At 37.8% G+C, this 22111-nt stretch overlaps 1 protein-coding gene across 13 annotated transcripts in view; it reads right to left on the bottom strand.

Annotated features, from left to right (window-relative positions):
- The window catches only part of RIMS1 (regulating synaptic membrane exocytosis 1), a 467002-nt gene that overhangs the window by 370560 nt on the left and 74331 nt on the right, over positions 1–22111 (bottom strand). For 12 of the 13 annotated variants that reach the window (XM_082405011.1, XM_082405012.1, XM_082404981.1 and 9 more), the window contains exon 2: positions 20119–20199. The exons of the other annotated variant lie outside the window; for it this stretch is intronic. In XM_082405011.1, coding sequence (XP_082261137.1) covers positions 20119–20199 — 81 coding nt within the window. The remainder of the gene's footprint in view (positions 1–20118; positions 20200–22111) is intronic. 13 annotated transcript variants of the gene reach the window in all.

Genomic DNA, 22111 nt, shown 5'->3' with positions numbered 1-22111 from the left:
AGTCTTTAGAAAGGAGTGGAACAGTTGAAATGATTGAGAGTGGTTAATTGGGTGGATAATGTGTGTGTGTGTGTGTGTGTGTGTGTGTGTCCATGCATACACACATGTGTGTCAGACAGCATGAGCGATATTTCAGGCATAGGAGAGAGCATTATAAAGGCAGGAAAGAGAGATTTGACAGAGTGTGTTTGCAACAAAAATAGAGCTGATTTATAAAGTTCTCCAATTTCCATGGTGTAAATCCTCCACCCAGGGCAGATTTCAAGCAACAAATGTGGCGTCACTTTGACATGGAGTTGGTAAAGGATGTACTCCTGCAGTCTTTCCATCCTGCAGATACAACAAATGTGAGTAACTCAAGAGAGTAAATAGTCACAGGTAGCAGCATAATTAGGAATGGTGAGTTGTGAGTATTTACTACCTCTGTTTTAATGTAATTTACTTAATTGAAAATTTATATAATTTAACTTTTAATAGTAGCTCTCTTTACACAACCAGCTTACGAAATGTAACAGTTGGCTTTCATGAGAACAGGCATCTCTAAGCACAGCCCTGTGTGTTGTGAGCTGCAGGTAAGTCTGTACTGGTGGAGTATAAGGTGTCTGTGTCTGTGTGAAGGAGGACGAGGGTGGAAACTCAGATGAATGGGGCAGGGCGATGCGGGCAGTGTCCATTGTCTGACATGCCTTTTATACAACCCCCGTCAGGCTGTATATGGACAGATACAGAAAGATGATGATGATGATGATGATAGATAGATAGATAGAGAGATAGATAGATAGATAGACAGACAGACAGACAGATAGATAGATAGATAGATAGATAGACAGGCAGAATGCTGAAGGTGTACGAATTCGACTTAATAGGACTTAACTTACAGAGTGTCCTCCCCACCAGTGTGCAATGAAATCAAAGGAACATTGGAGTCAGAGGTTTGAATAGTAACTCCATCATTTACTGGTAGCCAATGTAAGCATCAGTTTTCTCAAAGCAAAAAAGCAGGAAATAATGCCTTCTTCTGGGGGGAGAGAAAATGAACTGAGCTTTAATGTGGCAAAGACTTTGTAAACCAAAAGTTGCCAGAAGAAAATCCAAGTTTGTATCACTGTGGATCCCACATATCTTTCCAAGAGAATGTACATTTGCTGCTTCTGTACAAGGTAGAGACACACCCTTATTTCTTACAGTGTGGCTGCACCAGTAAAGCTTTTCTTTCTTTTTCCCTTCTTATTCTCTCAAAGATCATCCTCTTAACAGTGGCTTGGAGTCCTTCTGGGCATGTTCGAAAACTTTACCTCTCATTTCCCCATCTGGGTCTCCCTCTATGTCATCCACGAATTACTTAGAATTTCAGAGTAGAGAGATGTTTCTCAAGCCTTTTGTCTTCTTCTCAATCTCAGATATAAACACACTGCGGAAATCAGATTATAAATAGTCTCCTTGTTTCTAATACATGCTTGTTACAGCCATTAAAATGATCAGCAATAGCAATTTATAATAAACCAACCAATAAGTAAAAAAAAAAAAATTAACACATTTCACGAGTTTTGGCATGTTGCTAAAAAGTAGGCAGAAACACGCAAGCAAGAGAAACATAACAGAAATGAATAAAGATAAGGACAAGCCACGAAATTCAGACATTGAATTTTAGGCTTAACTTGATAGGTAACAGCAAACCAAAATACATTTTTGAATCAGAAAGTAATATGATGAAAGTGGGATTTAGGGAAGAATATCTTAAAAGCTTACACGGGATGTTTTGCTATGTAAATAGCGGTTTCATATCTGTACTTAAAATCGATATACAATTTACTGCCCCCAAATTTTATTGAGTTGATAAATATAAAATTTGTGCAGGAAAAACACAAATTAGTCCATTTGGCCCAAATCTGAACATTCAAAATAGGGTCTAGGAAGAAAACACAAAGTACATAGCAAGTCATCATTTTTCTTGCATATTTTGCAACTTCACTCTTCTGGTAACCGTATAGAAAACCTCGTTTACTTTGAGTATTTATTGAACTAGCCTTGCAATTTGCAACGTTATCAAAATAAAAATCTCAATTCCTATGCCAATGTTGAAAGAAAAAAACATCAAGTTCTTGTCAGTAACAACAAAATTTATTTTGTCCTGATAATACAATACTGAGCCTTTCCCTGTGTAACATAACCTCCAAATTTCATATTTTAATGACAGATAGAGATAGAGGGGGAGAACAGGAGTACTCTAGGTGGTTTCATTTTGGTGTCCAATCCCACTGAGAGCTACTGAGCCTCTTCTACAAGAATTAGGAAACTAGAGAAGAACTAAAGTAGAGCTCATAAACTCACAGCAGGTCTAAGACACACACACAAGTAAGAGGTGGTAAGTTATAGGTGCTTTAGGTAAGAGAGCTGCCACCAAAGCTCAACAGAAGAATAAATTCTGGTGAGGTGGTCGTTCAGGTCAAGTCTTGGAGACAATTACATGTGAGCAGAGACTTGAAAATCAGGTGGGTGAGAAAATTTGGTACTGAAACCAGTAGCGGCAAAGGCTTGGGTGGAGACAGGAGGGGAGAGCATCTTCAGTGAAGAGGGAGTAATGCAACTTTGTGAAACGTCTGAATGGGAAAAGGCCTCGTGGGAGGTGAGACAGCCAGGGAGTGGACAGCACAGGGGCTGGATTATTCACAGGGCAGCTGCCCTGTCCACAGCTGGGTGGGGTGGTGTAGACTGGAGAAAGAAGAGACAGAAAGGTCAACTAGGTTTCCAAGTGAAAGAGAAGGAGAGTATGGGATAAGAGGATGGCAGCGAGGATGGAAAGAAGGAGCAGGTGTGAGAGTCGATCCAGAACCGGAGCTGATGGGACCTAGTGACTGATCACACCAGGGAGCCCAAGGTAGGGGGAGTGGAAAATGACCGGAGGTTCCCGTCCAGATGACTCGGAGGGTGGAAATGGCGCAAAGACAGGAGGGAAGGTGGAGAAGGGTGCGCGTGTTAGGTGGGGGGCGACATGGAAGGATATGCAGAGCTCAGTTTTACTCGGACCAAATAACATGGTACGTGAGCACCCTTATGTATATAAGGTGCTGTGTTGGTCGCTGCAGAGAGTACATGAGATCCCACTCATCGTAAGTGCAAAAAAAAAAAAAATCTAAATTTAATCTATACACAGAGAGATACACACACAATGAAATAGAACTCAAAGTCACACTTTTTCCAAGTGTGAACTTTTCTCATAAATATGGCCCCAAACTATCCCCTGAGCTCTCATAGTAAATGACACTGCAAAGGACCAGCCCAAGTATTTTAACACTCTTAATGCTTCAAAGGATAACAGATGGTGGAAATAGCTCTCTGGTATGTCACGGAAAGGCAGAGCTAGAAAAATCAAAGGAACGAATGAAAGAGATTTTCATTCTCCTCCCTGATTCTCCATATGTATTCTCTAATTTTTCATGTTTATCAGCTCAGTTTACCATTCACAGTAAGGGGGATAATGGAATCCATTTTGGAATCAGTTGTCAATTGGAACCCATTATTCAAATCAAACCAAATCATAGTTCAAATGAAAAGAAAGCAACTTATATCAGGTTGCAATGGTGTAGCACAGTATTATGCATTAGAGCAGATCAAGGACTTTCGTAAAATACACCCCCCATCTTCAAGAAGTGAACACTACAGGTGGAGAGACAAAATACAAAAAAAATATGAAAAGTTAATGAAATATTTTTTTTGAAAATCAACTAAGGCAACCCAAGAAAACATGTCCCAAGGCAGCACATAATTTATTGACAAATGACTGGTATACTTTTTTTTTTAAACATCTTTATTGGAGTATAATTGTTTTACAATGGTGTGTTAGTTTCTGCTGTATAACAAAGTGAATCAGCTATACATATACATATATCCCCATATCTCCTCCCTCTTGCATCTCCCTCCCACCCTCCCTATCCCACCATTCTGGTGGTCACGAAGCACCGAGCTGATCTCCCTGTGCTCTGCGGCTGCTTCCCACTAGCTATCTATTTTAGATTTGGTAGTGTATATATGTCCATGTCACTCTCTCACTTCACCCCAGCTTACCCTTTCCCCTCCCTATGTCCTCAAGTCCATTCTCTATGTCTGCATCTTTATTCCTGTCCTGCCCCTAGGTTCTTCAGAACCTTTTAATTTTTTTTAGATTCCATATATATGTGTTAGCATATGGTATTTGTTTTTTCTTTCTTACTTTACTCTGTATGACAAACTCTAGGTCCATCTACCTCACTACAAATAACTCAGTTTCATTTCTTTTTATGGCTGAGTAATATTCCATTGTGTATATGTACCACATCTTCTTTATGCATTCATCTGTCCATGGACACTTAGGTTGCTTCCATGTCCTGGCTATTGTAAATAGAGCTGCAATGAACATTGTGGTACATGACTCTTTTTGAATTATGGTTTTCTTGGGGTATATGTCCAGTAGTGGGATTGCTGGGTCGTATGGTAATTCTATTTTTAGTTTTTTAAGGAACCTCCATACTGTTCTCCATAGAGGCTGTATCAATTTACATTCCCACCAACAGGGCAAGAGGGTTCCCTTTTCTCCACACCTTCTCCAGCATTTATTATTTGCAGATTTTTTGATCATGGCCATTCTGACCAGTGTGAGGTGATACCTCATTGTAGTTTTGATTTGCATTTCTCTAATAATTAGTGATGTTGAGCATTCTTTCATGTGTTTGTTGGCAATCTGTATATCTTCTTTGGAGAAATGTCTATGTAGGTCTTCTGCCCATTTTTGGTTTGGGTTGTTTGTTTTTTTTTTGATATTGAGCTGCATGAGCTGCTTGTAAATTTTGGAGATTAATCCTCCGTCAGTTGCTTCATTTGCAAATATTTTCTCCCATTCTGAGGGTTGTCTTTTGGTCTTGTTTATGGTTTCCTTTGCAGTGCAAAAGCTTTTAAGTTTCATTAGGTCCCATTTATTTATTTTTGTTTTTATTTCCATTTCTCTAGAAAGTGGGTCCAAAAGGATCTTGCTGTGATTTATGTTATAGAGTGTTCTGCCTATGTTTTTGACAAATGACTAGTATACTTTTAAAATACTGCAGAAGCTCATCTTTAATTTATAATTAACCTTCCCTTTCTTCAAGCAAAACAAATAAGAGTCCACTTACTTCATACATGAGGCAACTTAGGTGCAAAAACTCATGAGAGCAATTCTGTCCATTCTTCTAGATCTATCAGATTTTATAACCTCCATGAATTTGTTCCAACTTGGGGTGAATGTCACAGAGAATGTGACTTAATAACTGATTATATATATTATGTCCACTAAACTCCTAACTATTGTGAATTCTGTGAATCAAGAACACTGACATCACAGCAAAAGAAACCTATGGAATGGGAGAAAATATTTGCAAATGATGAGATCGACATGGGAATAATCTCCAAAACATGTGAACAGTTCATACAACTCAATATCAAAAAAACTAAAAACCCAATCAAAAAATGGGCAGAAGAACTGAATAGACTAAAGAAGACACACAGATGGCCAACAGGCACATGAAAAGATGCTCAGCATCACTAATTATTAGAGGAATGAAAATCAAAACCACAATGAAGTATCACCTCACACTGGTCAGAATGGCCATCATCAAAAAGTCTACAAATAACAAATGCTGGAGAGGGTATGGAGAAAAGGGAACAACCCTCCTACACTGTTGGTGGGAAGGTAAATTGGTGCAGCCACTATGGAGAACAGTATGGAGGTTCCTTTTAAAACTAAAAATAGAGCTACCATATGATCCAGCAATTCCTTTCCTGGGCATATATCTTGGAAAAACAAAAACTCTAATTCAAAAAGATACATGCACCCCAATGTTCACAGCAGCACTATTTACAGTAGGCAAGACACGGAAACAACCTAAGTGTTCAGCAACAGATGAATGGATAAAGAAGATGTGGTACATATATACAATGGAGGGTTACTCAGCCATGAAAAAGAATGAAATAATGCCATTTGCAGCAATGTGGGTGGTCCTAGAGAATAGTATGCTTAGTGAAATGTCAGAAAGAGAAAGATATAATATATGATATCACTTATATGTGGAATCTAAAAAATAATACAAATGAATGTATATACAAAACAGAAACAGACTCACAGACATAGAAACCAAAATATGGTTACAAAAGGAAGGGGGACAAATTAGAAATTTGGGATTAACACATACAAATTACTCTATATCAAATAGATAATCAACAAGGCCCTACTGTATAGCATAGGGGACTATATCCAACATCTTGTAATAACCTATAATGGAAAAGAATCTGAAAAAAAACTGAATCACTATGCCGTACACCTGAAACTAACACAATATTGTAAATTAACTATACTTCAATTAAAGAAAGGACACTATGACATTCTTGTCTTCTAACCTCCTAGAGCACAGCCCAGGATTGAGCAGAAAGGGAACCATCAGTGGGTCCTCATGTGGATCCTGAAATGAATTACCAGCAGTGCCTGCCTCTGAGCAAGCCTGGAGCTTGGGGTCTGGCATCTTACTGCCTGGCTTTGAATCCTGCTTCACTATCAGTTGGTGTAGGCACACAAGCAAGTCATTTACATTTCTGCACTTCAGGTTCCTCTTTATAAAATGAAGATAATCATTGTGCTTTATAAAATTTTGTGAGGGTTAAATGCACATGAAGTGCCTAAGACAGAAGAGTATATGATTGCAGTTATTGTTACCACAGTGGATAGAGAACCAGCCAAGAGTGAAAACTAGACTTTCTTCTGCCCTAACCTGATTCATAACTTAGGTTGGTGAGAGGTTCTGAAAATTGGGTATGTATTCTTCTCCTTTTTGATGCTACTATATAAAGTAGCTCTCTCCATTGTGCCAGAGAGACTTCTTTCCTATGGATCTCCCTAAGGCAGCAGAAAAAAAGTGTTTATTTTAGGGAATGTTATTCCCTAGAGCTACATGCCTTTTCCATTTCCTTATTTTTTCATTAACTTTCCTAAGGAACTCCCAGACTCAAATTCTTAGACATTTTTTGAGTCTTTCCTTTCTCTGTTCCTTTCTCTGGTTCATTCACTTATCACCAAAGCCACTGCTTTTTCCTCCCAGATACTCTCTCTCTCTCTCATCTATTTCTTCTTAACCACGATCATTGTTCTTACTATTATTAACTATGTCTGATCTATTTTAATCATCTGCTAATTTGTCTCCTGCTCTCCAGGAAAGCCCTATTATCATCCATCATGCATACTTCTGAAAAATCCATCATCCTGAAATGTTCCTTTCAACTGGGTACCTCCACGGTCAGATACTTTCATGTCTTCCTTCAGAGTAAAACTAGGTTCTTGATCCAGGATTGTAAGGATGTTTATAAACTGGTCCCAACCTTCCTTTATCAGTTTATATTCCCCAAATCCTTTGCCAAACATGCTTCTTGAGCCGGATTGCATATTCAATGCCCCCTTTGCCTGACTGCTTCATTCTCACTCTGAACTGTTACCCAAGTCATTTTCTTAGTCTGGGATGCCCTAAACTCTCCTTTCTATCCAATTACTACTCAGTCTTGATGGAAATCTAAAGTGCTTCTTTTCCCCCTGTAGCTCTTCCTGACTCTACACCACTTTAGCCACAAGTATTGATATATATACCCCTCTTTGAAAAAATTCCATATACATATTTTAAGGAATTCACCTGATTTTTGTAAGGTATCTTTTATACCTACAAAGCCACCAACTTATCTATCTACCTGTCCATCTGTCCATCCATCCATCCATCCCTCCCTCATCTCCAACAATTAAATTATAAACTACTTGAAGGCAGATCCTATTACTTAACATTATTTTGGGAAGCTTCCCTCCCTCATCCTCTAATTTAGTACTGTATTTAGAACATAGCTTGGGCTCAGTAAACATTTTTTTTAATTACAGAAAAAATATCAGATAACATATATTTAAATATTAATATAAATACAATGAAATGCTAAGTATTACTGGCTCTAACAATTTTTCCTCACCTCCCATTTTGACTTAGGTTCCTCTGTGCTTTCATGGCAATCTGTAGGTCCTTTCATAGTCTTATCCTCATACTTCGTTGTAATTATTTGTTTACCTGTCTTCCAGCCCAAGTTACATCTTCTTAATAGCTTTATAAGTCTACAATATTTGTTGAATGAATGAGGAAAATGAATGAATGAATGTCAAAATAGACACTACACATTTGGGTCATCTGAACGGATGGAAATCTTATTTAACATTACCCAGCGTTAAATACGACTTAAAAGGTCTCTTTCAGCCTGTCGTGTTCTGAATTTGTCTACCAATGACCTCAATTATAGATCACTAGTGATGCTACCTGAAATCATTAAAGATATCTAGACACATTCACAAGGTTTAATATTTGTGAAATGCATAATAGACGAGTGCATTCATTTATCTACCCAAATCATTTTTCACTAAATAAATATTTGTTTGCTGCATAGATTGCCAAGGTCCTGGGCATAATCTTTTCCTTTTATTTAATACCTTCCTTCTAATACCAGCAGAAGTAGCCATGGGTACAAATTCTCCTTTGACTATAAGCTCCCTGTTTTTGCACAACGACCATCTACTATCTTGGCAGAGGCAGACCGTTCTTGTCCTGGACAAAAGACTCTGTAGAAGAGCAGAGGAAATAGCGGTGATTCACAGAGTAACAAGGCTGGGCCCTGAGGCACAGCGACTTTCTAATAATAATATTGCCGGTATTTATTTCTTCTCTACGTGAGTTTTAGAAGAGAGGCAGAATTCAGTGATGCTCACATTAATTTTAATTTATGAAAAGATCACTCATCCCAGCAAATGTTCATTTTTACTGAGCATCTCAGTGGTACATACCAGTGGTTTTAAATCAGGAGCCTACGTCAGGATAACTTGGGCAAATGATCTAAATACACATTTCCTGGCCTCCCTACTCACGCACAGCAAGGAACACTGGATAGATGAGGGGGTGGTATGAGGTGGGGTGTATGATTTTTAAAAGTCCCCCAATGCCTTTTTATACCACTCCTCTCAATAAGAAACAGTAATAGATAAGAAAAGATACAGTCTATGTTTTGACTGGATTAGCCAAAATTTATATATATATATATATATATTTCCAAGTTGTGTGAATATCAGCACAATATAAAGACTTGGTGAATATTTGTTAAATGGGTAAAATATTATTGAGATTATTGACTTCCACTTTTGTAGAATAATATTTACATAGTACTTTATTCACAACTCTCTCATGTACTTTAGCTCATTTCATCCTCAAAACTCTCAATGAGATAACTAGAAACAATTTTCTTCCTATTCTCCAGATGAGAAAACTAAAGATTTAGGAAGTTAAAAGAACTGGGTCAATGTCATCCAGCAAATGAGTACCAGAGCAAGGACTGAAAATATATAGTTCGAACCCTTAAAGCTACAATTTACTCATTATTCCCTGAAGAACAGCAAAATTCTTCTCCTTGGTAATAATGTGGATTACCTGCCTATTTTGAATCCGTCTGCTACTATGATCCCAGATAACCTGAATTCTAGACCTAGATCTGCCCCTTTCCTGCCAAGTCACCCTGGGCAAGCCACTTCCCGGGTCCATGTGGGGTCCACCATATGCAGCCCAAGTCCATACACCCGCCAAGCTTGGTTGTTGTCTATATCATGTGGCTCGATGTAAAGCTGACATTAAATTAACTCAGTCGAAGATTTTCTGGGGCTTGTGCAACCTTAGTTTCCTTAGGATATCTTTTAAAAATAATTCTTTGTTCTTATGGACAAATATCACTTAGCCCAAGAAAGCGGAAGGGCTGAAGCTCCACTAAGCTGGCTGCTTGGGGCTGGCCCTAGGCTTAAGGTAAACATGGCCTTTGGGCTTCCTGATAGAATCAACAAGATGATAAAGAATAGGATTCAAGTCAGATGCTCTGCACAAGAGGGGAAAAAAATTGCATTTAGCTAAAACGTACTCTATTCACAGGAACAAAGGAGAGGGGCAGTATACAGGGGATAAAGTCCTCCTACATCAGGGTCACCAACATAGGAACTGCTCAGAGGACCATTAAAAGAGGACCTAGTTCAGTCAGCAAGGGGATAGTTGGTGAAAGGAATGAATGACTAGTAAAATTCCACAAAACATAACTGTTACATATAAAACTACTACAGCTCTACTCCTAAAGAACAAAACTCTTTTAATACCCGAGAAGAAGGCGTCTTCTCCTCTGAGCACTCAGACACAGATAAACACAATATTATCTTAAAATAGTTACAGCAGAAAGAGGAGCTTTGTATGACTTTGTAAACTGGCATAGAATGACTTGCAGAAACCAGCACATCATACAAAGAGAATGAGGTCTATAAAAGCCACACGATTAAAAAAAAATTCTGTCATTTCCTAATTATAACCATGAATCGGAAATGTCAGTGTTCTCAGTAGTCTCTATTTTCAAGTTACTGGCTGTACTGACTTTATTCTAAAAGACAAAAACATGTTTTTTTTTAGTTGGAACTTTTTTCTATTATCACTTGATCAATATGATCCCTACTACAGTTGGTAATAGAACTATAGACTATGACATTGAATACCTCTTATAGTATAAGAAAAAAACCAGTGAACTTAGCAAAAATTGAAACTCATCACATTTTGATGTAAACATGTGGCTGAAAATAGTACAGAAACGGCTGCTTGTCTCTGAATAATACCTTCATTCATAATAAAATACATAGCTAAAAGATCCTTTGCAAACGAAAACATGTTCCCTTTCTTCTTGGCTGAATTTTGCTCAGAAAAATGAGACACCTTTCAAAAAAGGAGCAATATTTTAAAAAGTAGTATATATTTTAAAATATTCATTTCCTCTAGTGTATCCAAACACCTACAAAATTATTAAATCTATCCCAACAGAATGTCAGAGTGAAAAAAAATCACACAAGGACAAATTTATTTAAAATGGTAAAGTCTAATCATGTTTCAATTATTACTCAATTTTACTTTTCACCATTTTTTACCTTCAGTACTTGAAGGTCTTTGCAAATTTACCTAAAGTGATAAGGTGAGATTTCTAAATTTGTCACTTACATATGCCATTGAAGATACATTGAAGATACATAACAGGATGCTTAAGACTTTATGAGAAAATGTTCCTACACACTATGCATTTAATGCACACAGGACCGATCAAGCATATGGGGGATTACACACATGACTTGAAGCCCCCTCCCTCCAGTACACACCAGAAATTCCTCTTCTCTTTCATTGCTTCCAAAGCTTCCTTAAATTCCACTAAAGTTCACTGAATTCCACTTGCTCCACATCTATGGCCACCAGCAGAGTCCAAACCACCGTTATGTTCTGCCGAAACCACCACAACTGCCTCCCAAGGTCCCTCGTCTTCTTCCCACCCACTGGCCAGCTACGTTGGATCATGATACTCCCTTCTGTGAATGGCTTCCAGAGCTTCTCCACAGACTCACATAAAATCCAAAGACCTGGATGGAACCCTTGCTTATCTCCTCCACTGCCCACCTCTTCCTCACTTTTCTCTGCCCTTCTTTTAGTTCCCTAACCACACTACACTGGTTTCCTTATAAGGTCCACTGCACATACCATCCTCTATGCCTAGAATTGCCTTCTGATGGCTCTTCTCAAGGCCGACTTCTCATCTTTCAAGTCTCTCCTTAAACCTCATCTCCTCCCAGAGCCTTCCTTGACCTTGAGTCTGCTCCCTGAACAGCTTCCCCTGTGTGGTCTCCTTCCCTGCACTTCATTTAGGCTCTGGTTAAAAAGGAAGAGTTTTAACATGTACGTTAGTTTGTTGTTTAGATCTTCTCCTCCTGCATGCTAAGTTCTACAAGGACAAGGACTCTGGTTTGTTCATCATCACCTCAAGTGCCTGACGCCAGGCTCTGTGCACGACACAGAGTAAATAAATATTTGTTGAAGGGAGAAGGACTAGCCAGACTCACTGCAGAGCCAGCAGTGCTTCCCCACCACACACTCTTCCACCAGCTGAAGATGTTCAAGTCCCCTCTGCTCAATGGTACCTTCTCATCCAAAGCTGATTTGTCTTCATTGACCACACCTGCACTGAGATCAAAATTCAGGAGAATTTGGAAAAAATTGAGTATGAAATCTGCAGAACTTCAGGAGCACAAAACACCAGGAGGCTCAGGGGGAGCAGAGGGGCAAGATCAGGGAAAACGGGGAAAAGCAGGCTAAATTCCAGCATCCACTGTCTCTCCCAGACTACTGAGAGGAACCCCTGGATCCATGACAGAGGTGTGTCTGAGGTGGTGATGGTCTGCCAGTGGGTTGCCAATTTTCAGTGTTAGCCATGGACCTTCTTCCATCTGCTACTAGTGAAACACACAAAGCTCTGGGCATCAGTACACACAGCCTGAAGATCACGTGTGGTGAGTGGATCTTAAAAGCACAGTGACACAATGACAAGGGCTGCTGTCCAACTGTTTACAACTTCAAAGACAATTTTGTTTACTCTGTTATCTACTGCAATATTGATATATAATTTTGCTGTTAGATATGTGATTTTAAATGAAAAATCATATTTTCAAGTATAAACATATATGTAGATTTCCCACACTATTACGGGAAAAGTAAATATATTAATACATATTTTTCTCAGTTATATTTTTGGTCCTCAAGGTTGACTATTTTAAAATTAGGTTAACTATAAGTTGCCACATTTCCATGATTAAATGAATTCTAGTCCCATACATGTTGATCCTCAGAAGCCCCTATGTTATAATCAAATCTGAACAAAGATTGTTGTTGCTGAAAAAAGCCATGCCCTTGAGATCTGAAAAACTATGTCTCTTAAAAGAAAAATATGGATGCAGGCTCCCTGTCAATTCAAGGCTGACTCATCTGAAGCTGTGAGAAGGGAAAAGAACAGTGTGTGTGACACACATGCCCAAGTCAAAAGCCTCAAGGCGGATGGTACCTGATGATCTAGTGCAAGATGTGAGTTACCCTTGCACAGAGAGAACAATTCTGGAAAAGAGGAAGTAGAAAGGACAAAGACCGAGTGGCCAAGGAAAATCCCGAGACTCAACAATCTGAATTTTTACCCAGACATAAATTCATTTTTTGTTAAATGAACGAAATTGATAATTAATTACAGGACTTACAAACGTCTAACTAACAAAACAAAAGAAAAATAAGTAAAAATAAAAATAAGAAACAGTATATCAAAACCAGTTTCTCAGTTTTTCTAAAGGTAATCAGAGAAACTCAAACCAAAGAATCTCAACAGTATTTAAGAACTACAAGGTCTTTACAAGGTCTTTTAGATACTAACTTTCTTTCTGATTGGTCTTTAACTACACAGCACCTAGACTCTGAGGTTACACTGGTAATTTTTATATGATTAAATCAGTCCTGCACACACACACACACACACACACACACACACACACAGATGAGAGAGAGAGAGAATGTTAAGTTTATTTTCTGAAAATTAGAAAGCAAAAGTATCTATAACCCCAAATCATGAAAGGTTCAAGAGTTAAATAGAACTGACTTTTGAATGTGAGTTGTTCTGAAGATGTGGGGATTTCATATGATACAGTTACCTATACATACATACACAATGATACAGAACCATTACAAATGTTCAAACAAGAAGGAAATTAATAAGCATTAATAAAAAAAAAAAACTTACTGCAAAGAGAAGCTGATGGCACCACTGGTGAAGTCTACCAAACATCTGATGAAAAATTATTTTTCACAAAATTCTCCTAAATAGAATAGTAGGGAATACTTCCAAGTTCATTCTATGAGGCTAGTATTACCCTGATACCAAAATCAAAGACATAACAGGAAAACTACAGACCAGTACCCCTTATAAATACTTACACAAAAATCTTCAAAAATACTAGCAAATCAAATAAAGCAACAAATAAAATGGATAGCCAAGTGGGAATGCAAAATTGTCTCAACATATGAAAATAAAGCAGTACACCATATTGATAAGATAAAAGACAAAAAAGCACATTATCATCTCAATAGATGCAGAAAAAGCAGTTGAGAAAATCCAAGATCCTTTCATGTTATGAACACTCAACATACTAGAAATGGAATGAAACTTTCTAAACCTGATAAAGAATATATACTAAAACCCCACGACTAATATCATATTTAATAGGGAGAGACTGAAAGCTTTCCCCCTAGTATCAGGAGCAAGACAGGTATGTCTGCAATCACCACTTTTTGACAGCTGGATGTCCACATGCAAAAGAATGAAATTGGATCCCTACCTCACACCATATATGAAAAGTAACGCAAAATGGATCAAATACCTAAATGTACAAGCTAAAACTAAAACTCTTAAAAGAAAACCTAGGGGTAAATCTTTATGACCTTGAATTTGACAACAATTTCTTAGATAAAACACCAAAGCTACAAGTAACCAATAGAACATTCAACTTCATCAAAATTAAAAACTTGTGTTTCAAGATACTATCAAGAAAATGAAAAGACAACTCACTAAATGGGAGAAAATATTTGCAAAGCATTTATCTGACAAGGATATAGTGTCCATCATACATAAAAAAAACTCTTACAACTCAACAATAAAGACAAATAACCCAATTAAAAATGGACAAAAGATTAAATCAATATTTATCCAAAGAAGCAATACGAATAGCTAAAGAGCACACGATAAGATACTAAACATCATTATTCATTAGGGAAATACAAATCAAAACCACAATAAGATAACCATTCACACACTTCACACCTGCAAGACGACTGTAACTAAAAAGACTGACAATAACAAGTGTTGACAGGATGTAGAGAAATTGGAATCCTCTTACATTGCTGGTAGAAACGTAAAATGGTGCAGCTATTTTGAAACACAGCTTGACAGTTCCTAAAGAATGTAAACATATAGTTGCCAAATGACTCAGAAATTTCATTCCTAGGTTTATACTTAAGAGAACTGAGAACATATGTCCACTCAAAAACTTGTACATAAATGTTAAAAGCTGCTTTATACAGCATACAAATTGGAAACAATCCAAATGTCCATTAACAGATGGGTAAATTAAAAAGTGGTATATACATAAAATGGAACACTATTTGGCAATAAAAGGAATGAAGTACTGATACTTGCTGTAACATGGATGAATCTTGAAAATAGTATGCTAAATGATGAAAAACAGACATAAATAATCACGTATTATATGATTCAGTTTATAGTAAATGTCCAGAATAGGCAAATCCATAGAGACAGAAAGTAGGTTAGTGGTTTCTAGAAGCTGGGTTTTGAGGGGAATAGGGAATAATGTTAGTGGATATTAGGTTTCTTTTTGGAGTGATCAAAATATTCTGAAATTACATAGTGGTGATAGTTGCACAATTTTGTAAAAGCTAGTAACTTTTACACTTTGAAAAAGTGAACTGTATGTATGGCATATTAATTTTTTCTTAATTTTGAAAAGCAATCACCGACAAAAACAAAGGAAAACCAAAAAAGACTGAACTGAAATACGATCTATGTACCTCTCTGGATTCGACTTATTCCTGATCATGTCACCGTCCACAGGAATGTAAACATTGTTTGTCTAAACATAGTTTTTCCTTGGCTATATACTCTTTTTCTAGATTTCTACTTTCACATTCCAACTTTAGCAGTTCTAATGTGACCCGCCATCCCAGTTTTCCCAGGACTGAGGAGGGTTCCCAGGACATGAGACTTTCAGCAGTAAAACATGGAAAGTTCCAGAAAAACTGAGACAAGTTTGTTCTTGTCTGATTTTGTATAATTTACTTAATTCCTCTTCTCTTTGTCTAAGTCCTGTGCTGTTATCTATCCTGCCCCTTCCATTCTTTCCTTCAAACTGACACCTTCTCCTTGTGCTATTTCTTTTATTTTTAATCTTAAAATATTTTAATAATGAAGTTATTTCTAAAATTCACTTTCTGGAGACATAAAATTAGTCTTATAGAAGACATACTTTTTAAGCTCTGTAAGACAACTTTGAAATTAAATTAAATTTATCATAAACTATTTTCTATTAAATATGTTTTCTTAATTTTATTTTTTATTGGAGTAGACTTGATTTACAATGTTGTAGTAGTTTCAGGCTTATGGCAGTGATTCAGATATATATATATATATATATATATATATATATATATATATATATATATATATATTCAAATTCTTTTCCCTTATAGGTTATTACAAAATATCTAGTATAGTTCTCCGTGGTATTTCATTTATGTTAATGGTTTTATTATAAAGTAATTGTTCACAAATTAGTATAACTCATCTAAGCCTCTCTTGAGTTTGAGGTATGAATAGCCAACTGTCTTTGGATGTTTCAGTCAGAGATATCTTTGGACACTAATACGAACATCTAATGCTAAATCTAAACTAGTTTTAGTGCCTAAATTAACTGTCTTCCTGACATGATCACATCCACTCAATCTCTTGAGATAAAGTGAGTTATCTCCTCTTCACTTTGCTGTATTTTCACAGCTAATGAATCACTGTACCCTAATTACACCACCCGGTAAACATTCTCAAATCTGCCCTACCCCTTACCTCTCCTGCTTAGACCTGCTTCCATCCATGTCTGGAATTGATGAGTAGACAAATGTTTCTCAGACTTTTAAAATCCATGATCACTTTGAAAAACTCAAAAAACCCCATAATGTTATGTCAACTTTCAAATATTGTATTAAAAATAAAACCAAAGACAAGACCCAACATGTAGCTTATGTCCTCCAAGTTAGACCAGTGTCCTCTTCTTCAGAGATGCGGTGCTGCACCTTCTGAATCCTTTATTTCTCTCTCTCCCACTCACCACACCCACACTCACCATCCATCACACACGCACTCTCACCCACACAAGCAGACAACACACAGATACGCACACGTGGACACTCACAGGCTCCAGCAATGAGTACATGTTGTAAATCATCCCCCACAAGCTGATGCTTCGGGGCCTCCAGGCAACTGTTTCCTCCTTCTGGAGACCATATTCTAAAACTGCTTCCTATTCAACTACTTATCCTTCAAATTTCATATGAACCGTCGCAGGCTCTGAAAGTCCTTCTCTGACGCTGTCAACCCCAAAGAGATTGAATCATTTTCTCTTTTTTAAACATACTTCTAGTGTTGCAGATATCATGTAGTGATACCATTGATCGGATTATGTAATGCTGCCCCCAACTTGAGAAGGAACTGCTTTATCTATGCATCTTATACCTGAGGAATAGCAGCCATCAAACTCAATTTATAGAACTCCACTAATGTTTTTAGTATATTTATTACTTTGATTAAGTGATGACAACTTAGACAGCATGCTTAAAATATGTGACATTTTAATAACTGAAAAAATAATCTTCAGAGAGTTTACACACACAGTGATCAAAATATAAAGTATATTGACATGTGCAGCCATCAACCTAGACTTGCAAAATAGAAGGTACAAGTGACCCGAGTACAGTCACCTTACTCCCTATCCACCCACTAATAATCTATCTCTGTTTTCCTACTCACTATGCACAACCAACATCTCCTTCTCCTGACTTCTCATTTTCTCGTCACACCTATAAAAATAGAGTATTTCCACCTACTTATATGCTAAAACTGCTCTGGCAAATGCCACCAATGACCCCTCTGTGGCCAAATCCAATGCACATTTTTTTTAATCTCTTAAATTATTGATTTTCTGTGGCATTTACTGTTGGGCATCCCTCCTGAGTCCTTCTAGCACCGTGGTTTCTCCTGCTTCTTTGACCATTCTTTCTCAGCTGAATCAGGGGAGCTTCTTCTTTTACCTACTCCTTAAGCATTGGTTCTACCCAGGCACTCTGTTATTTTTTCCAACTCTGTACCCTTTGGGGATGTCATCTAGTTCCCCAGCTAACTGAGTGCTTCAGGTTCATGTACCCAACTTTTTCTTGGACAGGTACCCTTAGGTAATGCACGGGTGCCCAAAATCATCATATCACAATCTGAACTCCTCACTGCCCAGCTACCCATAGGCCTGATTTGCTTTTTTATCTCCCCATCTCAGCTGGCGGTCCTCAATCAACCAAACCATGGAAATGACAGCCCTCTAAACTCTTTCCTTACAAACCATATTCAATTGACAACTAAGCACTGCCTGTTTGCCTTCTTACTAAGCTCTTGAAATGTTTCCCTCCCACACCCTCTGCTACTCCTGTAGGTCAAGACCTTCTCTGGACTGTTGCAATAGTCTATTAATTGACTTGCTTGTCTCCAGCTGTATCCACATCCCGTTCGTATTCCATTATCCCTACTTCTGCCAAAGTAAGTAATACATATTTTATATAAACACACACACACAATGCAAATCTGACTAATTAAAATCCATCAGTGCATCATCATAATTAAAAACAAAAACAGGGTGAGTGAAGGGATTGTCAGAAAAGAGGATCCAACAAGATGACAGCTGCTTCTTCTCACCCACTCTATTCAGAGGGGTCACCAGGAAAGTCCCACTAGGTGCATGGCAAGTTACAACAGATTTCCACAACTGCAAGTCCACGGACAGCAGAAACAAAGTAAGAAAAAAAATTATCTAAAGTCTCGTTGGCAAGGATGCCAACAGCTGTTTCGCATCTAATAATTCCAGTTTTAAGTGGACATTGGAATAAGTGGGACTAATTAAAATGGAACCTCAATATGTGGAATACAACACATCTTAAAATCAACTTTAATTCCTCAAAGAACTTTCCCCAAAGTTGCTTGAATCCTAATATAAGTAAAATGTTTTCTAATGCCTAGAACCTAAGATGGAAAGTGGGGATCATCAAATTTTTTATGAATTATCAACCAAAGTTCCACCATCAGGAAAAAGGCTTTATAGCTAGAACATGTATAGAAGAAAATGGCAACATCATTAAGAGTACTTCCTCCAACTTAGAACTTTAAAAAATGCAATTATAAATCATTTTTTACTGTGGCTAAATCTAAATTATTTGTATTCCTTGAAAAGTACTGACTAAATGTAGAAGACAATATTCGAGTATGCTTATTGAGATAAAATCTATAACCCATCTATGGAGCCTCTTGAAATTTATTTACCAAAATTTTTTATCCTCAAACATAAATAACTTTGAATCTGTGATTGTATGTAACATACAAAATATAAGCATTTAAACGTCGTATTTAATTTCAGTCTTTGCCAATGGGAATAAAAATGACATAGCAAAAGAATTACAAAAATTTACTTTTCTTCTCATAGCCTTTTGAGAATCTTCTTACTTTATTTTGGTTTTATTTCAAAGAATTCTCAGATAGCTAAAGAAACCTATAGAAAATCACGCTCAAGACACATTTCTTCAATGGCTTTTGCAAAAAAACTTGGAAGGAGACATTTCCCCGGTAGTAACTACTTGTCTGTCATGGTTATTCTAACAGTATTGTCACTGCTGAGATATTTTAAGGAAATGTTTAATTTTTCTTACCAGGAGCATAATTCTCTTCAAAAGATTGAATATATCTTGCTACTCTGTGGAATTTTAAAGCTCTTCAAGTTTCATCTCATCAAAATCCACATTTTCAACATAGTTTACTTATTTGTTTTCTCCTCTAGTTCCCTTAGGTTGGTCTTTTAACCCTTCACGTATCCACACTCAGGGTTACAATAACAAAAACAAAATCAATGGGCCATACCTTACCTTTAAATGACCCAGTGCGAGGTTGGCCATGAACTACCTGTGTACCTCCCTTATTCACAACAAGAAAAGTAGCCTTTTCTGTACCTTTTCTCCATATTCTTAGAGTCTTAGGCTCCAATCCACATACATTCTAAATCCAAAATGTATAGAATTTCTGACACCCTAGAGCCCTAAAAAATGTGTCTCTTTCCTCTAATTAGCTTTATGCTTCCCATACGACATTAGAAACAGCACTTAATAAAGATGATTGATACACAGAGCTCCTGTTTCCAGATCATTTTATCTAATTCAATAGTAGCTTTTGACCCCCCAGAGACCCCAGAGGAGCCACAGTTTGTACACCCGCATGCAGTGTAAATGAATACATCTGTAACCAGTGATCTGTGTAAGAGACGACATTTTCAGTCAATAAAACCAATGCCATACTCACGGTGAAGGCTGGTGGGGCTGGTGTTCAACATTTCTTGGGGTTTTGCAGGCAGCAGGCTTCACCATGTCCCTGACCACACACCTGGGGCGCATGATAGACAGCACAACGCACTATTAATTATAAAACGGGGAGAAACATCTGGAAATTAAACATGGTACTGAAAACAAGTCTAAGGGAAACTCTGCAAACCCCTTAATGTTAACCTGGAGTCCCTGGAAAGCCCTGGGGGTTGGAAACCTTCAACTCAGGCTTCCAAGAGCTCAGTTACACCCAGATGAAGTCTGTGCTGGCCTCAGTATTGGATTTCCCTTTTAGTACCAATAAAATGATCGTCAGCAGCCTTCCCCATAGGAGCAAGGCTACTGAAAGCTTTGGCCTCACCGTATGAAGACATCTGAAAGCTTAAACATAGGAACAGCTGTTGTGTTTAAAACGGGCAGGACTTTCTGTGGCTTTGGCTATTTTACTAAAAGACACGGACTCTTTTTTCACACCCTTTATCACACACAGGTCTTTCCCTTTATGAAAAAAGAGATCTGATAGCCTTCAAGGCATCCCCCAAGTTCAAAATCCCTTCAAGCTAAGAAAAGAGGAAGAGTCAGAAGGAAATGTGCATAAATAAAGTGTGTGTGTGTATGTGTGTGTGTGTAAAATAGATAGAGAAGATACCTGCATAGTGTGAAAATAAACAGGAAAAGGTCTTTGTGTCTTATGTTCTCCATCAAAGAATAAATAAATGCAGAGGATGGATCACAGCTCCAAAGGGCAGCAAGAGGAGATGCCTTTAGCCTCATGTCAATAGGGCTTACAGAGCGCTGGAGAGATTCATTGGCATAAACAAGAAAACATCCCCTTCTGAGGCTGTCCTTGAATGGCTCAGATATTCCTTCACCTCAAAAGCTTTAAAACAAACCTTGCTTTGAATAGGGAAGCCCTGATCTTAAAGCTGGGGTCCTACATCTCAGACTTTGCTACATGGAAAAGCCCCTTAGGACACAGCATTCTCAACCATGAACCTGGTTCTTAACGTTCATGGCAGCTTTGACTGCCCTTGGAGGTTTGACTACCCTGCTGATATTTAAGGCCAGTCATGTTATTCCAGAAGTGGACCAGTGGTGAGGCAGTGGCAGATAAACTGTTTTCTCAGAGCTAAAAGCTGCACGGCAAAATTCTCCACTTCTGAAAGAAATGATACAGGGAGACATGGTGGACACAATGCATGGAAACGTGCACACACACACACACACACACACACACACACACACACACACAGAGCTCATTCCAAACAAGATCAAGTGAGACTTAGAAATCAATGTGTAACGTGACGAGAAAAGAAAACGGGGCCATTTCAAAGCCTTCCCTCCTGGGCTCAAAGGAAAGAAACACGGTGTTTGTCTAGTGCAAGTGCTAAACTCTTAACAGACTGGTCACCAGTCAGAGGAGGAGAAGGCCACTCAGGCAGCAGGGTTCAGAGAACATTCAAGCAGGCAGTTGCCAGGGAGAAGTAACACCCCAGGGTTTCTGAGTTCTGAAATGTTAATATAACTTACACCAGTACAGCGCTCAGGAAGTTACATTTCATAGCACTGGGAAATCTTTAGCAATTCCCACTCAACTAAAAACAGCCCACGCGATATGTTGAATCTACATGCACTGGTTTGTGAAAATATCGGAAATATCACCAACTTGGGAAAAAATTTTGAAGAATTATATCTATGAGAAACCATATGCAACCTCTGTCTTAGTTCTTTTCTTTTTTTTTCTTCCCCTAAAGATTCAGGTATTTAGACAAAGCTTTGGGAAAAAAAGAAATCTGTCACTTAGAGTTTTCCTTCAATATGCTTTTAAGTAACTCTTTCCTAATAAATGTGGAATGTCAGCCAGCATGAAGGGTAGGTTTCTAAGCAAAATACATTTATGTGTGTGTGTGTGTGTGTGTGAAAGACCATGTCTATGTAAGGAAATGCTCATCTAATCTCAAGTACTCAGTGGT

The sequence above is a fragment of the Balaenoptera borealis genome (genome assembly GCF_965194805.1).
Source record: "Balaenoptera borealis genome assembly, chromosome: 9".
In the NCBI taxonomy this organism is placed as follows: Eukaryota; Metazoa; Chordata; class Mammalia; order Artiodactyla; family Balaenopteridae; genus Balaenoptera; species Balaenoptera borealis.
Note: the sequence above shows the minus strand (reverse complement) of the source record. Positions and strands in the feature narration are given on the sequence as shown.